The sequence below is a fragment of the Podarcis gaigeae genome (assembly GCF_964106915.1).
Source record: "Podarcis gaigeae genome assembly, chromosome: 1".
NCBI lineage: Eukaryota > Metazoa > Chordata > Lepidosauria > Squamata > Lacertidae > Podarcis > Podarcis gaigeae.
Window position 1 is genome coordinate 52,047,168 of NC_139678.1, and position 20,512 is coordinate 52,067,679.

The window sequence follows — 20,512 nt, forward strand, 5'->3', positions numbered from 1 at the left end:
GAACAGGGGCAAAGCAACTGTTTATATACATTTCTGAAGGCTTGGGCCACTCCCACTTCCAACGTGAGTGGCTGTCTATATTTCCAAGCAGCGAATCATGACTCAGAGTTTAAGGGCCAATGGCCGAGGCCCAAATCCTGAAATGTTCTGTGATTGGATATCATGTATCAAATCAGGGGCTCAGAATCCTTAGTCCAGATTCCAGCTCAGGCAAACACAGACCACTGAATACATAACAGTACATGCAGAAGCAGGGTGCCCTCTCATGAAGAGCTCATATAAGGGTAAAACATCATTAATACCAATGGTTAATACCATTAACCTGGTCCTAAGATGTAAAAGGCTTTGCATACAAGCGCCAGCACTTTGAACTTAGCCTAGTAGTCAACTGACAGCCAGTGCAATTCTTTCTGCAGCAGCAGAATCTTGTTTTCAGGGTGAAATTTTCATATAAAATTCTAGTCATTCTAGAAATAGAAGCTGAAGGGCAAGTTTGAGAAGGAAAGCAATCAGCTCTTTTTTTTAGCCAGGCTCTGCATAAAAGGGTATTAATATATTCATGTCTTCTAGTGTTGTACATGAATAGGAAATAAGGCCAATGAATGATTTCCAGAAAGAGCCAAGGTGTTCATATGACTTTTGTATCAGTCATATGCAATCTTTTTTCTCCCCATCACCGATTTTATTGCTGATTTTGTAGGAATAAGTTCCAGGGCAGAGAATCTTCTTGCTGGACTGGGTGCTTCAGCGATCTGAAAATGATCTATGCAGGATGCAGCTACTTTGAAGTAACTTGACATGCTTTCCAGCGACAAAGGGGGAACACAGGCCCTATGCCGATTGGCAGGGTGAAGTGACAAAGGCAGGATGGTGCAGCAAGTTTTTTTAAAAAATATTAGCTCTGGAAAGGGAGGGGCACCGTTTGGGATCCAAATGAGGCAGCATTGCTGAGTGGTCTGTAGCAGGGACGTCGCTCCCCATTTGGCAGCTCAGGTGAAACTGGAATGTCTGAGGTAACTGCCTCCCTCTGCCTCATGGGTGGGCCAGCCCCAATCAGTAGTAACACCTACATCAGGGTTGTGGTCCCTATGGCTCTCCAAATGTTGTTGGACTGCATCTCCTATTATAGAAGTCAGGGGTCAGGCTTCGGGGAATCAACTTCCTCCCCTCCCCCCATGGCAGTAGTTAAGAAGATCAAAGAAAGGGACACCTTACGAGTTACTTTAATAATCACAGGGAGAGAACAAAGAACACATCTCCTAGAAATGGCAGTGCTCCCAATAAAGGATCACACCCCCTTCCATCCCTATTAATCTATGTGACTCCTACATCTTGAAAATTGAGCTTGTACCCTCTGTGCTTTCTGTTCTGACACTTTCTGAGATCTTCTTGACCTTGGGCTGAGTGGAGGAATGCTGTCAAGAGCATGGGTAGGCAAACTAAGGCCCACGGGCCAGATCAGGCCTGATTGCCTTCTGGATCCAGCCCACGGACAGTCCATGAATTGTCACGTGGATCACCAGCACACACATTATTTCCCTCTCCCTTCCTCTCTCTCACACAGCGGCGGCACCTCCTCCCTCCCTCCTCCTGCTTCTCCCTGCCCTGCCTAGAGGAGGAAGGGAGCTGGGCTTTGTTGGTGCCAGCAGCAGCAGCGCTTGAGTAGCCGCCATTTTAAGCAGCCCCTCTCCAAAGCCGTTCTGCGTGCCGCTCATTGTCCTGCCACTGCCGCCAGCCCCTGCCACTTGCAAAACACAGGTAAGCAGCCACCTAGGGCTCGTGGTGCTCTTGCATCATTCCCCCCCAAAAAAATATAGTCTGGCCCCCCACAAGGTCTGAGGGACAGTGGACCAGACCCCCGCTGAAAAAGTTTGCTGGCCCCTGGTCTAGAGACTGTGAATTTGTTAACCCTCTCTTTTTCAGTGTTTCTTCTCCTAGCTGTTCCCCATCCAGTATTTCCCAGCTTCTGCCTTCTGAACTATGTCCCTCTGCAAACCACTGTTCCAAAGCTATACTGCCCTCCTGCTCCTAGGAAGATTCAGGAGCAGGAGCAGGAGCAGGAGCAGGAGGAGGGGAGGCTCCCCCCATTCCTCCTCAGCGCATCCCTCCTCAGCACGGTCCCTGACATTAGGGTGCACAGCTCCCCCAGCCTTGCCCTGATTCTTTTTTCTGCTAAAGAAATCAGTAACACCCCCCTCCCTGCACAGCAGGCTGCTTCATCCATTTTACTTTACCATTTCCTCCTTAGCTATTATCTGTGATCTCATTTATTTGCTCTGCTTCCAGTCCCATCTCCTCACTCACTGCCTTGACCTTTGTTTCAGCTCTCTGTCCATAGATACACTCCGCTTCTGTACATAGAGCCCCACACCTGATTTCTATCTGTTTACGGAGTCAATTCACTGGGTCTATTCACTTTATTGCATTCACTTCATTGTCTTTTTTGCTATGACACTTGAGAGAGATTACTCTCCTGATTCCTTATATTGTAGCCCATGCCACATCCCTACAACAGGCAGCTCCCTCAGGCTGTCTACTGTAGCCTTCCTCAAACTGGTGCCCTCCAGAGGAAGCCGACCAAGTGGAAGCAAATAGGATGGCTGGCTCTCTGTATTAGTGATTGACTAGTAGAGACTGCCTGGTGCTGCCTGGGACTTTGTAGAAACCCAAAGATACTGTGATTTTTAAGTACAGTGGTACCTCAGGTTACATACGCTTCAGGTTACATACACTTCAGGTTACAGACTGCGCTAACCCAGAAATAGTACCTCAGGTTAAGAACTTTGCTTCAGGATGAGAACAGAAATTGTGCTCTGGTGGCGTGGTGGCAGCAGGAGGCCCCATTAGCTAAAGTAGTGCTTCAGGTTAAGAACAGTTTCAGGTTAAGAACGGATCTCCAGAACGAATTAAGTACTTAACCCGAGGTACCACTGTAGTGCAATTTGTGGTTTTTCAACCCATCATGCCAAAAATCAGGCAGTTATGCCAAAGGCACATTTTGATCCACCATCTTGAATCAAAATGGTGCCCAGCATCGAAAGGTCAATGAAGACTGCCACCCCCAACTCATGCCAGGTTTGGCAACAATATCTCAAGTGTTGGCAGGATCTATGCTGAAAAATGTGGGATGTAAAACTGCAGTCATGTACAACATTCCTGCAGTGGACATGTTACGGGGTGTTTTTTTTGTACCACTCAGGAGAAGACTTCCTGTTTCCTCTTGAGCTGATACAGACTTCTACTACGTGTGACTTGAAGAAGGTGTGGTCTGCTGTACTAGCATGAAGGTGCACACGGCCTCCATGTTCTGATCAGTGTGTGTTTTGTCTGTTGCTGTGTGTTTGAAGAAGTGACTGCTTAGTCGCAGTCACTGGGGACTAACTTCTTTATGGAATAGTTCTAATTGTTATGTAACCTAAGCCTGCCTTCAGGGATATATCTGTGAACATGAATGAATCTGTGAGTAAACTACTTTTATATTAACCGTTAATCAGATTCTTGTGTTTATTCTTTTTAAGAAGGATTAGAAGGAATTTTACCAGGAAGGAATCTTTAATAGTAAGACTCAGATGAGTCAGCAACAAGCTGATCGCTGCATAATTTAAAAAGGGGGATGTTTGGAACTCTGCTAGAATATGGAACTTGCTAGCACAAGTCAGGAAGGATATCATTAAATAATATATCCTCTCCACAAATAATATATCATCCCCACAAATAATATATCATCCCCACAAAAAACAGGCAAAGTCATGGCAAGTCATGCCAAAGAAGTCGCACCAAATTTGTGTTTCATTCCAGCATCTTGATTCAAAATGGTGCCCTTCCATCACCTTGGGAAGTCTTGTGCCAGGTTTTGTGATGTTATTTCAAGAAGTGGCTGAACCCATGCCAAGAAAACAGGCAAAGTCATGCCAAGCCATGAGTTCGCCATTTGATTCAAAACGGTGGTCAGTGGCCAAACATCAACAGCGACTGCTGCCCCCAGCTTGGAAACCCTTGTGCCAAGTTTGGCATTGATATCTCAAGAGGTGGCTGAACCCACAGAGAACAGATGGACAGACAAGCTGACAAACCACTTTCCATAATATATAGTAGATTGTTTCATTGCCTGACATATATGTACTGTATTGCAAAGTTGCCATTTTGGAAGTAGACCTCAGAAGGCAGCTTATATAAAAAGATAATGAAGCATTGATTTTAAATGTCAATCCAAAATTATTATGAAAACAGTAACATTAAAAGGCAGTTTATAGGCTGGGCTTATTCTGAAAGACAACCAGAGGATATTTGGGGGTCTGTGAGCAAAGAAGTATAAGGCTCTTTGTACACTATGAAAGCTTGAGTAGAAGGGGGAATTTTGCCAGTTGCAGCTTGTCATGCCTGGGTAAATAAGGGCCTACTTCTCAGAAACAGCTGATGTAACGCGGGTGGTGGGTGGGTTAAACCACAGAGTCTAGGGCTTGCCAATCAGAAAGTCGGCGGTTCGAATCCCTGTGACGGGGTGAGCTCCCGTTGCTCGGTCCCTGCTCCTGCCAACCTAGCAGTTTGAAAGCACGAAATGTTAGGTTGTGGGTGAACATATCATACAACACAATGATTCTTCAAACAGCTCTTGTTTATTCAAAGGCCAGAACAGAACTGAACTGAAGGGTTCAGCCAGCCTGCTTATATAGAGCTCCACTACAACGCAACAGTAACAACTTTCTGTAACTATCCAATCACTCAACATCACTTTCAATTCCTTATTCGCATATGTGGATCTGAGTGAAAACTATCTACAGTATCCCCCTGCTGGCCCAGGGTGAGAACTTCAGTACATAACACGAAGTGCAAATAGATAAATAGGTACCGCTCTGGTAGGAAGGTAAACAGTGTTTCCGTGCGCTGCTCTGGTTTGCCAGAAGCGGATTAGTCATACTGGCCACATGACCTGGAAGCTGTATGCTGGCTCCCTTGGCCAGTAAAGCCAGATGAGTGCCACAACCGCAGAGTCGTCCACGACTGGACCTAACAATCAGGGGTCCCTTTACCTTTACTCTCAGAAACAGCTGTTGTAACAGGGTCTGAGGGTTATATCCTTTAAATCAATCAATCAATCAATCAATCAATCAATCAATCATTTTATTTGCATGCTGCCTTTCCAAAATTAAAATCATGCTTAAGGCAGCTTACAGCATATAAAAAATTACATCATTACAAACATAACCACAGTAGTCATAAACAATAAATAAAACATCCAAAAGTACCCAACCAGAATGAACAATTTCCACAGAAATTGTAGTAAGATCTAAAATAAAGATACAAAAAATTATATCAGTAATAGCAACAACTCACCACCCCAAGAAAACCCCCTAAACAATACTCTGGCCCAGGAGTAGCTGGAGTCAGTTAGGGCCCTGCTCTCTCAGGCCAGGTGGAAAAAGGCCCGCAAATCAGGGAGCAGGTCTTCCAGGACTCTCATCCCAGATGGTTCAGACTACGAGTGGAGGTTCGCGTCACTGAATGCTTCTGCTTATAGCCAATAAATTGATCAATAAATCCCTGCATGTCTTAAAACTAAATGCCAGTTGAAACATTTCTGACATGTTTATTTTCTATGGGAATGGCTCTTTTATGTGCATAGGGCAGGAGGGGGAGTACTGTGTCATATGAGTCTCACTTTCTCTCTGAAGTGGTACAGTCCAAACACAAAGCTTACTACCACACCTGCTGTTTGTGAGAATGAAGCTAAAATAAGCCTGACAAAACTTAATCACATACGTCCTGTCACGTGTTGGAAACCTTATGCACAACTGAAGCAGCCTCCTTCAGACTAAAGCCCATCGGGTGTTGGCTGAGAAATGAGCCCAGCATATGCAGCAGCACTGAGGGGGCAGGATTCACCCCACACACTCCCAAATTAGCAATGTTACAGCAAAAACACATTTTGATTGTGTGTTGCATTCCCTCTTTGGAAAGAAAAAATCCTGGAAAAAACACGGAGGGATTATTGACCAGGACATTAAACAAACACTCAGGGCGGTTGGCCTGAGGATGTTCGTACACTTCTCCAGTTACCTAATGTAATCTTTTTGGGGTGGAGATTGGCATTGCGGAAGAGTGCTTCCCCACTGGATCAGCCAATTGAACTCTATAGATTCTTACTTATACATCACATTCACTGCCACCCCCCACATTGTAATCATGCCGGTTTTGATCTGGATTAGCTGAAACTGAGTTCTGCTAGAAATGCATGCGAAAGCACCTGTTGTATCTTTTTTCCAAGGCTATCTGTCTCAAGTGTCAGTCAGATGCACTTTATGCTTCTTATTTTTAGCAGTCATACGATTTTGAACAAGGTGTGTGTGTGGTGTGGACAATAATTGCAATGTGTTTTCTCTCCCCCCACCCCATCAAGCTACTTTGCAGCAAGCCCCTTTTAAAGGGTCTCCCGTCCCTGGCTTGGATGCACTTTCTGCGAGTTGGCCAGCACGGCCCACCCCCTTCTTGCTGACGTCTGACTCTATCGTACATCAGACTTTCCCCAGTGGTGCTGGAGAACGAGCTTCAATGAAAGCTGCCTGCTCGCAGTCTGAAAGGGACTGCAGGCGATGGAACTGCAACTTCCTCCACTCCTCTTTGCTTCCCCTGGAGCACTGAGCCAGAAATACCCACGGGAGGGATGGAGAGGTTATCTGATCATCTAGCCCTGCAGGAGCAACCCCCTAGTTCCTTGTGAATCACTTTTCTCTGTCCACTGCTGCTGGAGGGGATCTATTGCGCTCTTCCAAAGAGGCTGAGACTGGGAGAAATTCTGCAAGGAGGTGGATGATGCTTGTGCTGGCTGAGTAAAGTTGTGGCTTCCTAGCCTGAGACGATGGTTTTGTCTGTCCCAGTGATTGCTCTGGGAGCTACCTTGGGGACTGCTACTGGCCTCCTTGCCTTATGCGGTCTCACCTGCCTGTGCAAATGTAAGCAACCTGGGAAGGGAGCCTCAGACAAGGAGCAAGATCAGGACCCAGAAAATGCCAAGCCCAGCGTACTACAGACAGTCCAGCAGGTAAAGCACCATATTGATTTTGCCCTACTCTTCTCCCATTGATGCAGCGGCTTCAGAACAGCGCGCTCTGAGCTGGGGTGCCCAGTTTGTGATGCACTGTGATTGATAGCAAGCTTCTGTGTTTGCAGGGTTTCAGGGGGCAGCTCTACTTCTGTGCAGGGAGGAAGACAGAAGGCGGCGGGGGGGGGGAGGGAGGGGTCTCAGGTGGCGTGTGGGATTACCAAAGCAACAGCCCGCTTTTGTTTTATGAAAGAGAGAGAGAAAGCAGGGGTGGCAAACCTACAGGGATCCCACAATGTCTGGGTGGCTAGACCAGGCTGATTTGCATAAAGAGCCTGGACGCCAAGCGAAAAAAGAACCAAAATAACAGTAATCATGCTTGAATGTTTCCTAATGCCCACTGATCTTTCCATTTCCATGCATGTATGCACATACGCTTCTGCTGCACACAAAAAGCCTTCTGTATATACAGATTCATACGGAAATATGTTTGTGAAATTTTAAAATAAGGCATCCCTATCCAGCTGGCAGTCGAAATCTAATTATGACATATGTCATGACAGCTATGGAGAGTCCTGTTACACTGTAGTGAACTTAACTTCTAATGCATGTTTAGCTTATTGAGTGATCTCAGTGTTTGCCTAAATGAGTGGAAGCAAAGTGATTACAGTTTATCAGTTGTAACCAGAAATGAGGGTGGCCCATCTGACATAATTTTGGTAACTGGCCTTGAAGGAAAGGGTTCAGATTCCATCCCAGTTATGGACTTGTTGAATGCGTAGGTATGGGTAAATCATTCTCTTTTGGCCTCAGTTGCTGATCTGGAAAATGGGTATCCATGGCCTATTGCACAGGCTATTATATTATTGCTGGATAAGTTGACAACAGTCTTAACGACAATAGCAATATATATTTGGCTAATCTGGCTGAAACCTGAGTTGAGAACTCTTTGTTTCTTATAAATGATGGAACTTGCCCTCAAAGTGGCTATTAATTCCTGTTCTGAGATGTAAATGTTTTGTTTGTTTGTTCTTTGCTTTAAATGATATATTGCCTTTGTTGGCAAAATTGTCAGCACTTTTCAGTCTTTCTGCTGACTTTCCCCCACATCAGATTGATAAAGATTGCGGTGATGCAAACTGGCCACAAACCAGTGCAGTTAGAGCGACAGAAATACATTGGTATAAGCTTAGCCATAATGAAATATACATCCATACTAGGCTCATCCCTTACGTTCCAGGAGAGAGGCAGAGCACTCACAGCCTTTGTTCAAGCACACCTATGATTCTCTCCTTGTTATAAGCCCAGGACTACCCAGTGATATCCATAGTGGAGAGGGTATGTCAATAGGGCTTTGTTATGGCTGCACCACACTGTGTCATCTGATCTTACTAATTGCAGTCCTGTATACCATGTCCCTGCTCTTTCCTCTAGCTTATACAAGCCTTCTGTGAGTGGATTGCAGGGTGTGGGTGGAGGAGTTAAGAAAAGTACATGGAAAAATCAGATTTTTTTTTTTAAGGGGAGGAATATAACTCAGTGATGGAGCACATGTTAGAAGTCCCTGGTTCAGTCCTTAGTACCCTCAGTTTTTAAAAAAAGTTTGCAGTGGTTTGGCTGGAAAAGACTTACGCCAGAACTCTTGGAGCAGGGGTACCATCTAGGGGAAGCCAAATTTTCAAGGAGGGGTCCAGGCCCCCACAAAATCCTGCAGCAGCTGTGTGCACGCCTCCCGACATGCGCAAGTGATGTCAGCATGCCCTGCGGTCAGGGGCGGAGGAAGGGTGTGTGTTGGTACTCAGACATTTTAGCTCCCAAACACCACAAACCCAGAAGTGAATGTTCCGGTTTGCGAACGTTTTTCAGAAGCCGAATGTCTGATGCGGCTTCCACAGCTTCCGCTTGAGTGCAGGAAGCTCCTGCAGCCAATTGGAAAACGTGCCTTGGTTTTTGAACCGTTTTGGGAGTCGAAAGGACTCCCAGAATGGATTAAGTTCGGCAACCAAGGTACGACTGCATAACCCTACTACAGTGGTACCTCGGTTTACGAACTTAATCCGTTCCAGAAATCCGTTCTTAAACCGAAACTGTTCTTAAACTGAGGCATGCTTTCCCTAATGAGGCCTCCCGCCGCCGGTGCCCTTCCATCGTTCAGCTTCTGTTCTTAGATTGAGGTAAAATTCGCAAACTGGGGCACTACTTCCGGTTTTCCGGAGTTCATAAAATGAATAGTTCGTAAACAGGGCTGTTTTTAAACCGAGGTACCACTGTATCACTCATCCTCATGGCAAATTTTGATGCAGTTTTCATTTTTAAAAGTCCATAAGCAAATACCACTTTTAAATGGAACCAGACAAATACCAAAGCCAGCACTTATTTTCGGGTTGCCATACATCCAGATTGCCTAGACATATATGGAACACTGCATTCGGCAGCAGTGTTTGGGTAGAAATTGTCAAAAGTGTCTGGGAGTGCCAATTTTCCATAAAAATAGCTCAAAATGGTCAAAAAACAACTTTGGGCAAAACTAAAAATGAAACAAACCTTTCTGTCCAGATTTTCACTGTTTGAAATATGGCAACCCTAATCATAAGGACTTCTAATCCTTCTGTTGTGCTTGAAGTTAATGATCTTTTGCATTTCAGAGATGAGCAAATCTTATTGTTGCATCTCATAAACTAGAGCCCACTTCATGAGATGCATGAAGTGGGAGCCACAGTTGCAATGCACATTCTGCACATAGGTGTAAAGAAAAAGAAGATAAAGTCTGCAGTTAAATGGCAATGGAATCCAAGAAGTACAGCCAGTGACAATAAAACTGGGTTTTAAATTAGGGAAGCCAGATATTATTAAATTACAGTATCCAAAGCCCTTGCCAGCATGAGCAAAAATGATAGGATTTAAGCTCTAGTTGTGTTGTCACAAACCTTTCTTTTCCTCTCTGCACCCATGCATTGAAAATACCTGATTACTGAGGATCATGTATCTGATTACCTATGCTCTAGTCTGCAAAAGCTTATGCCATAACAAAATTAAATAGTCTTTGTTGTTTTTGCTGCAGCAGACTAACATCTCTCTGGAAATCTTTTAAGTGTTTACTCAGAAGCCTGTGCACCAACTTCATTAAAGCTTATTCCCAGCCAGATCAAATCAGAGGTCGTTACTTCACACAGTCTGGCACACATACATCTAGTCCTAAATGATACACTCGCAAATCCCATATTGACTCACTTTTCCTCCTTTGTCTTGTGAAATGTCTCTCTGTAATGGTAGGGCTACAGTGGGTGTTTCACCCGTTCAAGTTAATCATCATCATCATCATCAAAAAACATAATAAAAGCATCAATCCTTAAAAACTTCCCTAAACAGGGCTGCTTTCAGATGTCTTGTTTATTTCCTTGACATCTGAAGGGAGGGTGTTCCACAGGGAGGGTGCCACTACCAAGAAGGCCTTCTGCCTGATTCCCTGTAACTTCACTTCTCACAGTGAGGGAACCAGCAGAAGACCCTCAGAGGAGGACCTCAGTGAACAATGAGGGTGGAGATGCTCCTTCAGGTATACTGGGCTGAGGCTGTTTAGGGCTTTAAAGGTCAGCACAAACACTTTGAATTGTGCTCAGAAACGTACTGGGAGCCAGTGAAGATCCTTTAGGACTGGTGTTATATGGTCCCAGCGGCCACTCCCAGTCACTAGTCTAGCTGCTGCAGTCAATGCTGAATGCTGCCACCGACAAGCGAGGAACATGAATGTGTGAATTGGCACTGTAATTACATGATAAAGAGGCAGTCTGTCTTTGAAGGTGGAAGATATCCTTAGATAACTTGCCTGCGTAATTCTGATTTTTTTTCCTCCTTCTGTTTTCAAAAATAACCAGGCTTCTCTTGCCACGAACAATCCTTCCTTTTCCAAGCGTCTGCTTCAGAACAAGTGCCTATGTGTTTCAAACCTAAGCCTCGGATGGATTTGTTTGTGTGGGAAGTGTATTCTATCTGTATCCATTTTTATCAGTTCCTTAGCACATATACACTATTATAGTTTTCCATCAGTGGGAAGAGAACAATGTTTGGAACACAGATGCTGAATCTTGTCAATATCGGGGATTGTGACACAGTCATGGAGGGGAAGCTAGAGTATGTTTTTCACACATAATTGTATTATAGCCTTTCTACGCTGCAAGAAATGTCATGCATTGCAAAAGAAATCCAAAATAATAAATTCAGCTTCTCCAGTTCTAAGAAATCTACCTAACAAAAATATATTTTGCATATGGTTTGGTGTTTTGAGATGGGCTGGCTTACAATGGAAATCTACTATTCTGAGTCAGTTGGTGTTTGTTCAACCCTAGCAACCAATCCAGTCTCTCTCTCTCTCTCTCTCTCTCTCTCTCTCTCTCTCTCTCTCTCTCTCTCGTCCAGAAAAGAAAGCAGAAAGGTTGTGCTTTCAGGGCTTCTCATATTTCAAACCTGTACATATCATCTTATTGAAGATGTGGTGGTTGCATTTCCATTTGCAAGGGGATGGAAGACTCTTTTAAATCATCAGCTGTCACAATTTGAGAAGCAGAACTTGTAGTATTCACAATAAACAAAAGCAGATGCAGCTGGAGAAGAGGCGGATTGGTCCCCACAGCACTTGTGTATGGCTCCCTTGGGGGCTGTCGGTTGTTATGCAATGATGGATTGCCTGGTGGAGTGTCTGGCTTTTGGCACAAAATGATGGCAGCAACAATAGCTCATGTCTCGTGCTCTCCACTGCAAGGCGAGCCCACAGCTACATGCCTGATATAAAATATACTACAACACAATCACACAGCCTGACTTGTGCTGTAGCCAAAAGCATCCGTCTGAACATTGGAAATGTTATTTGTGTGGACACAACCATGCATATACAAGGGATAAAGCTTGTACATCTATCAGCCCCCTACTTCCCGTAGCTTAAAACAAGGAGGAAGGCACTTAAAAAAGAAAAAAATCCAAAACCACATTTCCTTAAATGTTAGATGTTTTTAACTATAGCAACCAGACATTGGTCCGCTTTGAAGCTAATCAAAAGGGGGAAGGGATGGCAGGAACGGAGCAATCTGCCTTAGACTAGGTGGCCCACTTCACAAGTTACGGTTCATGGGATTGAATAATGGGATAATAGAAAAAACAAAGGTGTACAACAGGGATGGAGAACCTGCGGCCTGCCCGATGCTGCTGGACTAAAACTCCCATCATTCCTGTCCATTGGCTCTGCTGTCATGGGCTGATGGGAGATAAAATCCCACATCCGGAGAGCCACAGATCCCTCACCTCTTCTGTACAGCATATAGAAAATGTCCTTATGCAATCCAGTGTTAGGTGTCCAGGGGAAATGGAGTTATTGTCCTATTATTACTAACTCTGAGGTGCTCTCAAGCTGTGAGCCATGCAAGAGAGGCTGCATGGCAACAGTGGTGTAGTGTGGGAGGGGGCCATGGCACAAAATTATGAGAGGGCACCACCAGATGCCCCTATGCAGGCCCAGGCTTCCGCGGGGATCCCTGTTCTGGCGGCAGAGGAGCACAGGCCCACAGTGTGCAGGCACGGACAGAGTGAGGTGGGCAAGGGGCAACCCCAGTGCAGCCTGGCCCAGCTCTCCTCCCTATGGGCATCAGGAAGATTCTGCCAAGGGTTGTGACAGCTGACAGGGCTCCCCTCTGCGTGGGCAGACAGGCAGCACAATGTGGCCCTGGGTTATTGAGGGGGGAGAGAGACACTACAGCAGCAGCATGGTGGCTTGTTCGCCCTGGGCACCGGCAACCCACGCTACACCACTGCATGGCAACAAATGGTAATACTATGCTGTTATTCTGGCATGACACAGTGCAGTGCCATAGGGAGCTAGAGTACCCTCATTCAGCATTCAGCTTGGCAATCAAATACCCCAGCTCCAGGGATTATTTTCTCCAGGACACAGGGCATAAAGAAGTATTCATCTTCATTTTTCGTAATATACACATTTGTTTAGGCAAGTTGAACAAGCATAATGCATTTTTATATGTTATATTCGCTAAGGTGTGCATTTTTGTATGCACTTAACATAAACATTTCTGGTTGGAAAACAATTGTGAAATCTGTAAAAGTGTGAATTTCAAAGGATAGCTGTGTTTCTGTTTCTGTTTTGTTTCAGGGAGTGTGAATTAGGTAGATTCACATAAAAATGTGAACAAAAGGACCATAACAATCCATAACAGAATCCATAACAGAACAATCCATAACAGAAAAAGGACCATTCAATCCATAACAGAGAGAAGGATGAAGAGTGGGAGGAAAGCATCTAAAAAGAATAAGAAAACCAGGAAAAAATAGGACTATGGAAGCAATAGTCATGGGTGAATTTATTTAAAAACAACCCTTTGATTTATGAACCATTGTGAATTCTGTCAGTACAGTGTCAGCCTTCATAAGCCTGCCCTCTGTTGAAGAAACACCATGTTAGAAATTCTGAATTAATGCAATCAGTATAATTGATGGGGTTCTTTCATTTCAGTTCAATGTTGAGAAGACGGCAGAAGCTGTACAGCCCAGGACAATCCTCAAGTTTCCACATATCTATGATCCGAAGCCAGTAGTGACCACGTCGGAAATTGTTAACTGTGCAGATTATACCTTAAAGAGGATGAAAGAGCCAAGCAAGGGGAAGCCTACAGCTCTGGATGAGAAAAGAATGAACATACGTGTCAATGAAGAGTTATTCATTCTCCCTCAAAATGGTGAACACCTTGCCAAACTACATGTGGTTGCTTCCAGTTCAGATTAGTGACTACACTGTTTCCTCTTTCTGATTTCAGGTCCCAGTACAAATGACTAATTGGCAAATTACAGTAGTGTAGTCTTTAAGTCTTTAAGATTAAGTGGGAGGGTTGGGGGTTTTCTTTTTTTAGTGCAAGTTCAATATAAGTTTAGAGCTCCAGTGCAAAAAGTGTACAAATCAATCCTATAATTTAGATTATTGTAACTTGGAGCAAATTCTCTGTATTCACCTCTAGCAATGTTCAGCAGCCCTATTGATTTTTCCCTGTCCACAACCATCCTTTTAAGAGCACATCTTTTTCTTGTGACAGCTCCAATCATTCTGTTTTCCTGGGGATTTTCCAGCAGGCATGTTTATAGAGAAATTTATTTTTAACCTCAGAAATCATTCGGCACTTGGTTTCCCCAGCTTCTTCAGGGCATAATGCCACTGCTTCAGCTACTACTGACCCAGTGATGAAATAATAACAAGAAGTGTTTTAGGGAAAGGATAGGATAGGATGAATTGTACATATCTGCCTTGGGAGAACTCTAGGACCAGAGCTTTAAATGTGTAACTGTTGTTGACAGCTCAGTACGTAGTAAGAACTGTAGTGAATCTCTGAATATTCCTCGCCCAATTAATGTTAAAAACAAGAAATCAGATTCCAAATAGTTCTCCACTGAGCCCAATGATTTGCATATGTAAAATAAATACATGTATTTAATGTGATTTCCTTTAACAATTTATTCCTCTACAAGGATTCAGGTTTTTAATGAATATAAATTTTTTAATGTTTGTGTGCAAGGTCTGTGATAGCAGAGAGGGAAAGAGGAGAAACAAACACTCTCCAGAGCATCATGGTCTGATGCTCAACAGGAACAGTTGCTTTGGGAATAGACTATGGAAGAGGGGAGGATGTTGAAGTCCTGCATCCTGGATCCCAGGAGAGCCTGGTTAAAAGCATTTCAAACAATTTAGAGCATAAGCATTGCTTTGATGAATCAAACCATCAAGCTACGGAGCTGTAGTCCATACAATCCAATATTCCATTTTATGCTAAAACAGGGGGATTAAATCCACCACATCTTGAAGAGCGGAAGAGCCATGGCTCTTTCACTGAGCACCTCTTTTGCATGGAGAAGGTCCCAGGTCCTGTCTACAGCATCTCCAATTACAGATGGAAACATCTGCCATCTGAAACTTTGGAGAGCTACTGAGCTCAATGGGCCAAAGAGTCAATATTGGGCAGCTTCTTATCTTCCTACATTCCTGAGCAGCTTCTCCTTGGGTTTCAAAGCTTTCAACCAACGTTCATACGGATTTCACCAGTTTTGTCTGTTCCTTCAAGGCTGTACATAGTTTGATCTCATGTGAGGCATCTGATGAAGTGGGCTCTAGTCACAAAAGTCCAAAAGAGTCTTCCCCAAACCTTGTACCACCCAGATGTTTTTAACAGCAGATCCTATCATCCCCAGGCAGCAAACAAAGTGCAAACCCTAAGTTTAGTAGTACAGTGAGCAAGAGAGGCTTTTGTCCATTTCTTGAAAGAGCAGCTTGTAAAATGGCATGCAGGTCAGGTGTCCAAAGGGGGAAAGAAGGTTAAAACCTTGAATCAAGTTATTGCAAGTCCTTTGAGGGGGGTTTTTCCATCTAAAATCTGTGGCCAAGGTTCCAAAGTGAGTGGTATAAAATATATCTAGAAAGAAGGAGGACCAAGATCTAGACATTTTAACTAATGTTTATTGAAAATGATAAATCTAACCTTGCAAAAATATATTAAAAATCTGTTGAAATGTCACTTTCTACAAAAGGGCCATCGATTCATGCCAAGTCAGCTTACCTTTGACAGTCAGGCAACATTGCAGACTGGCCCCGGCCCCCATCTCAATCTGGCAGCATGCTGGGGTGGGAGGCCTGGCTAGTTTGTGTGGCCTGTTGCTTTGTGCACTGACCAATCACAGGCAGGCTGGGATACAGGCCCTCCCTAGGGGTGGGGCCACCTGCACCTGTGGATCCACTCCTGTAGGATAAATCAAGGCCTCCCTGGGCCTCCTCACCTAGTTTGTCGCTGGGTCTCCCACCCTCCTTCCCTCTTATAGTAGGCTTCTTCTGTGTGCTTGGCTTTGCTATTCTTGAAATAGCATATTTTTACCTGAATCACATATTTTAAATTTCCATACAGCCTAAAAATCTTGAATAGAGCCAAGATAAAGAACTTGCTATCAATAAAAGATAGTTCCAATGGTATGGCTAGAAACACAAAACAACGGTGGAATGCCAAGTCAATTTGATAGGATGTAATCCAAGAGGAAAAGCAAATGTAGCCAAATTTGACTGCAACAAGAGGCATCCTCTTATTAAAAGACCCGTGTGTGTTCCAGGTGGAGTGAAAGATGTATGTGTCACTGAGTGTCTGAACCCCGAGAAAGCTGGTGGCTGCAACCAAGTCCCAGAACTTCGCTATTCTCTTGGCTACAACCAACAGAAAGATGCACTATGTGTTGCTTTTCTTGAAGGTAAGGAGCCCATATCTTTGCATTTTATCAGTTGTGGCAACTTTTCATTTGAAAGCAAAATCATACAACAAGCTCTCCTTACAGATATGAGTAGTAAACAGATCCATAACAAATTTAGGATCCCACATTTTGTTACCATCTCATTGCATATATAAAACCCCCATGAGGCACGTAACTGAAGATCTTGTTTTACAGATGGCAAACAGAAGCCAAGACATTTTGAGCCTTGTACAAAGAAACTGCAGTTTGGTGGACCAATAATAAGTGTGTGTGCCCCTGTGCTCTCTCCTTGCCTCTCCCTTCTTCCCCTTACACATGCTGCTTGAGCAAAAGGTTTCTTAAATCACAGTTTTCTCTCTGGTTTTTGAACTGAGATTAAGGGCTCCCTACAAACCAGGATCTTAAAGCCCTTCAGCCACAATTTCCTGGTTCAGGGGTCCTGGGAAACTGTGGAGGGAGTGCACAGGCAGGCACATAGGTCATTTGCAGCCCACTAAACCATGGTTCATTCTAGCAGGATTATTACATCTGAATGGGCCAATGAGCTGAAAGCAAACCTGGGATTTAAATTCAGATTTCAAATCGAACAGTTCGCTGGACCACGCTCTCTTACTCCTTTTTTTCACTGCCATTGAAGTTTCCAAACCATCATAAGATCTCAGAGATGCAAATACCACCAATTACTGGGAATAAGGGTGGACGGGGGGGGGGGGGGAGAGACCCTTTATCCTTGCACAAGGATGGGTTTGAATCGTTTTTATTAAATCAAAATGCTGAAAGAGAAAAACGGCAATTTTTCTCCTGAAAGTACTTTGGTATTCATTTTAAGTACAGTTTATCTTTCTTTCCCTGGTTCTGCAGCTACATATGGAACTGCAGCAGGAGACCAGAACAATGGCTGTGATTGCTATATCCTAGGCACTTTGGTGACCAAGTCCAGCACCTCAGAAGCTCAAACCGTGTTGAAGAAGAAGAAGCCCCAGATTGTCTGGGAGGAAGCTCTACTGTTTCCAGTAAAGGAGGAGGAGCTACCTGAGGCAATGCTGACTCTCACCTTGAGAAACTGTGATAAATTCTCTAGGCACAGCATCGTGGGGGAAATTAAACCGAGTCTGGCAAATGTGGGGGAGCCATATGGAACAGTACAGTGTGAGAAGATGAAAACATTTGACAAGGTATCTTATGAATTATCTAAGCTATTATTCAAACAAATTGTATTCTCTGGGAGGGAGTGAATATGCTGTGTGCCGATGATGCTGAACCCAAATGTGGACATTGTTCAAGGACTTTAGAGTCCTGAATGCATTTTACTATATAGTAATAATTGCAAGGTTGTTCTTGAAACCTTTGGCCACAAGATTCAGTCTGGAGTTGATGTCATGCTTTGGAAAAGTAACTGCCTCATTCTGAAGTGATTCAGGACCTGCCCAATTAGGCTTTGGGTCTGAGTTTTTGTTAGGAAAAACAAGATTTAATTTACCCCAACCACTATAAAAGCTTCCCTTTTGACAGAAGTGGATAAAATTTGTAGGCACTATAGTTTCTCCAAAGAGGATAAATGCTGCAAATGATAGGCAAATACATCTAGGGGTTTTTGTGTGTGTGTGTTGCTGGACACTTTAATTTTGATTTGTTTGTTCCTTAAGTGGAAACATTTACTATGTCTTTATTTTTTTGACATAACTTTGGATAAATTTGCAGACATGGGAGGCCCTTCTGATTATATGGATCCTGCAAAAGTTCAGAAGGTTATCTGCAATGGTTTTCCTGCAAGGACAGCATGTAGAGTTTTAGGGTGCGTGAAGAAGGAACCACTTTATCATCCCTAGATTTTTGTGGGCAATTGGTCTGCAAATAGAGTGGAACCTTGGGTTACGTACCGTCTTCTTTACAAATGCTTCAGGTAACAAGCTCCGCTAACCCGGAAGTAGATGCCCTTAGTTGTGAACTTTGCCCCGGGATGCGAGTGGAAGTTGCTCGCCGGCACTGCGGCCGCAGCGGGAAGCCCCATTAGCGAAAGTGCGCCTCAGGTTAAGAACGGTTTCGGCTTAAGAATGGACCTCCGGAACGAATTAATTTCGTAACTAGAGGTACCACTGTAGCAGAGTGAGGTTTCCTGAGTAAGATGCCTGTCAAATTTCAGACAAAGAGATCCAGAGTGTGTTTTTGTTTTGTTTTTGCTAAATACTAAAAGGGATTTACTCATTTGTGGGCACAGATTCAGTGCCTGTAGGTTATACTGCCTACAGAGCAGCAAACTTTGTTTTGCAGAGTAGGCTGGCTTGGGCATGGGAAACTTCCATATTGTGGGTCAATTTTCACCCAATCCGAAGCCAATTTTCACCCACTCCACTTGCCTAAGCTGCTTCTGCTTGGGGGGCAGGGAGGACAGAGTAAGCTTGAGAGAGGAAACTGCTCCACCTCTACAATTGCCCCCAACTTTGCCTCAAGGTTGCCTCAACTATGTGGTTTGCTGCAAGCATCACATGCCAGACACAATAATGGATTCTTAACAACAGGGCATGATTGTATGGTGATGATGTTGATGATGATAAATGACAAAATGTGAGTTCTTGTGCATGTGAGAGCACCGTAACCCAGTAACAAGCAGTGTGTGAAATGGAAATAAATAGAAACACATGCACTAAGGAGAATTTGGTAATAACAATAATGTGACAGGCTGGTTTGGCTTACACACATTTACTAAGAAATTAATTATAAAGGATAGACAATGGCCAAATAGAATCACATGAGACAGTGAATGAACTTAAGCAACTCTCAGGAACTGGTATTCATTGATATACTGCCTCTGATACTGGAGGTAATATATAGCCACCATGACTTGTAGGCATTGATAGCCTTATATTTCATGAGTCTAATATGCTGTAGAGCTGCCCAGGTTGGTGGCCATCACCACATCCTGTGGGAGCAAATTCCATAATTTGACTATGTGCTGTGTGGAAAAAAATGCTTCCTTTTGTCTGTCCTGGTTCTGCCACCATTCCATTTCATTGGGTTCTAGAGGCCTGAGGAGGAGGAGGAAATATGCTTTCTCCATGCCATGCATAACTTTAATAGTAGTAGTAGTAATAGTAGCAGCAGTGGTAGTAGTAATATAATTTATATGCCGCCCAACAAATTAAAAACCCAATGCAGGACTGCCTTCAAATGTCTTCTAAAAGTCAGATAGTTGTTTATTTCCTTGACATTTGATGGGAGGGAGTTCCACAGGGCAGGCACAACTACCGAGAAGGCCTTCAGCCTGGTTCCCAGTAACCTCACTTCTCTCAGTGAGGGAACCGCCAGAAGGTCCTCAGTGCTGGACCTCAGTGTCTGGGAATGGAGACGCTCCTTCAGGTATACAGGGCCAAGGCCATTTAGGCCTTTAAAGGTCAGCACCAACATTTTGAATTATGCTGGGAGCTAATGTAGATATGTTAGGACCGGTGTTATATGGTCCTGGGATATAAAGGCCATAATAAAACTTAGAATAAAATACATCCATAAATAGTTCCCCTCCTCCTTTTATACCCCTGTGAACCAGGTCACATTGAGAGATAGTGTCTGGTCCAACCTGCCAACCTCCCTAGTTGGCTAGCTGCTCTTCCTTATGGACTCCCTGAGTACCAGGGAGCTCTTTCCAGCCTGGAAACCTGTGGTTGTCAAGATGAGGTGCTGCCCCTTGCCTAGGCCAATTACTCCTCCTCCGAGGCAAGAGCTAGCAGGTGGTTAATTGCACCCCTGAAACAGATGGTCTCTGTCAACTTAGCAGATGGCCTCCAGGATCGGATAATAATACCAAGAATGCCAAGAAACTGCCCGTGCGTAGTTAGCGCAGGCGATCGTATCCAATTATATCTCAAGGCTGACAGCAATATTGTTTGTCCTGTACTCGGCCTTCCTCACAGCCACCCACACATCTGCGACGAGGCAGAGATTCTGCTTCAAACCTGTAAGGAGCAGGTTAACTGTCTTCGAGTTGTGTGCCCCAGTTTCCGATGCGGAAGATATGCAGAGAAAGCCAGGTTTGCGTCATCGGGGACTTCAGAGCGGCAGCCATTACACAGCGAGCTTTAAACATAAGTCCTGAGAGCTAGGCTAGGAGCAAGCAAGATGATCAGAGAGAAGCACTATTTTTGTCAGCGCGCTTCCGGGAACAAGCTCGTTAGGATTTGTTTTAAAGCTTTGCATGCCCTC

General features: G+C 44.2%; 1 protein-coding gene across 1 annotated transcript in view; it reads left to right on the forward strand.

Annotated features, from left to right (window-relative positions):
• The first annotated feature begins 6,484 nt into the window (after positions 1 to 6,484).
• The window catches only part of SYT13 (synaptotagmin 13), a 29,176-nt gene continuing 15,148 nt past the window's right edge, over positions 6,485 to 20,512 (forward strand). Inside the window, exons 1-4 of the mRNA XM_083751963.1 lie at positions 6,485 to 7,039; positions 13,554 to 13,776; positions 16,181 to 16,315; positions 17,177 to 17,490. Coding sequence (XP_083608089.1) covers positions 6,857 to 7,039; positions 13,554 to 13,776; positions 16,181 to 16,315; positions 17,177 to 17,490 — 855 coding nt within the window. The 5' untranslated portion in view covers positions 6,485 to 6,856. The remainder of the gene's footprint in view (positions 7,040 to 13,553; positions 13,777 to 16,180; positions 16,316 to 17,176; positions 17,491 to 20,512) is intronic.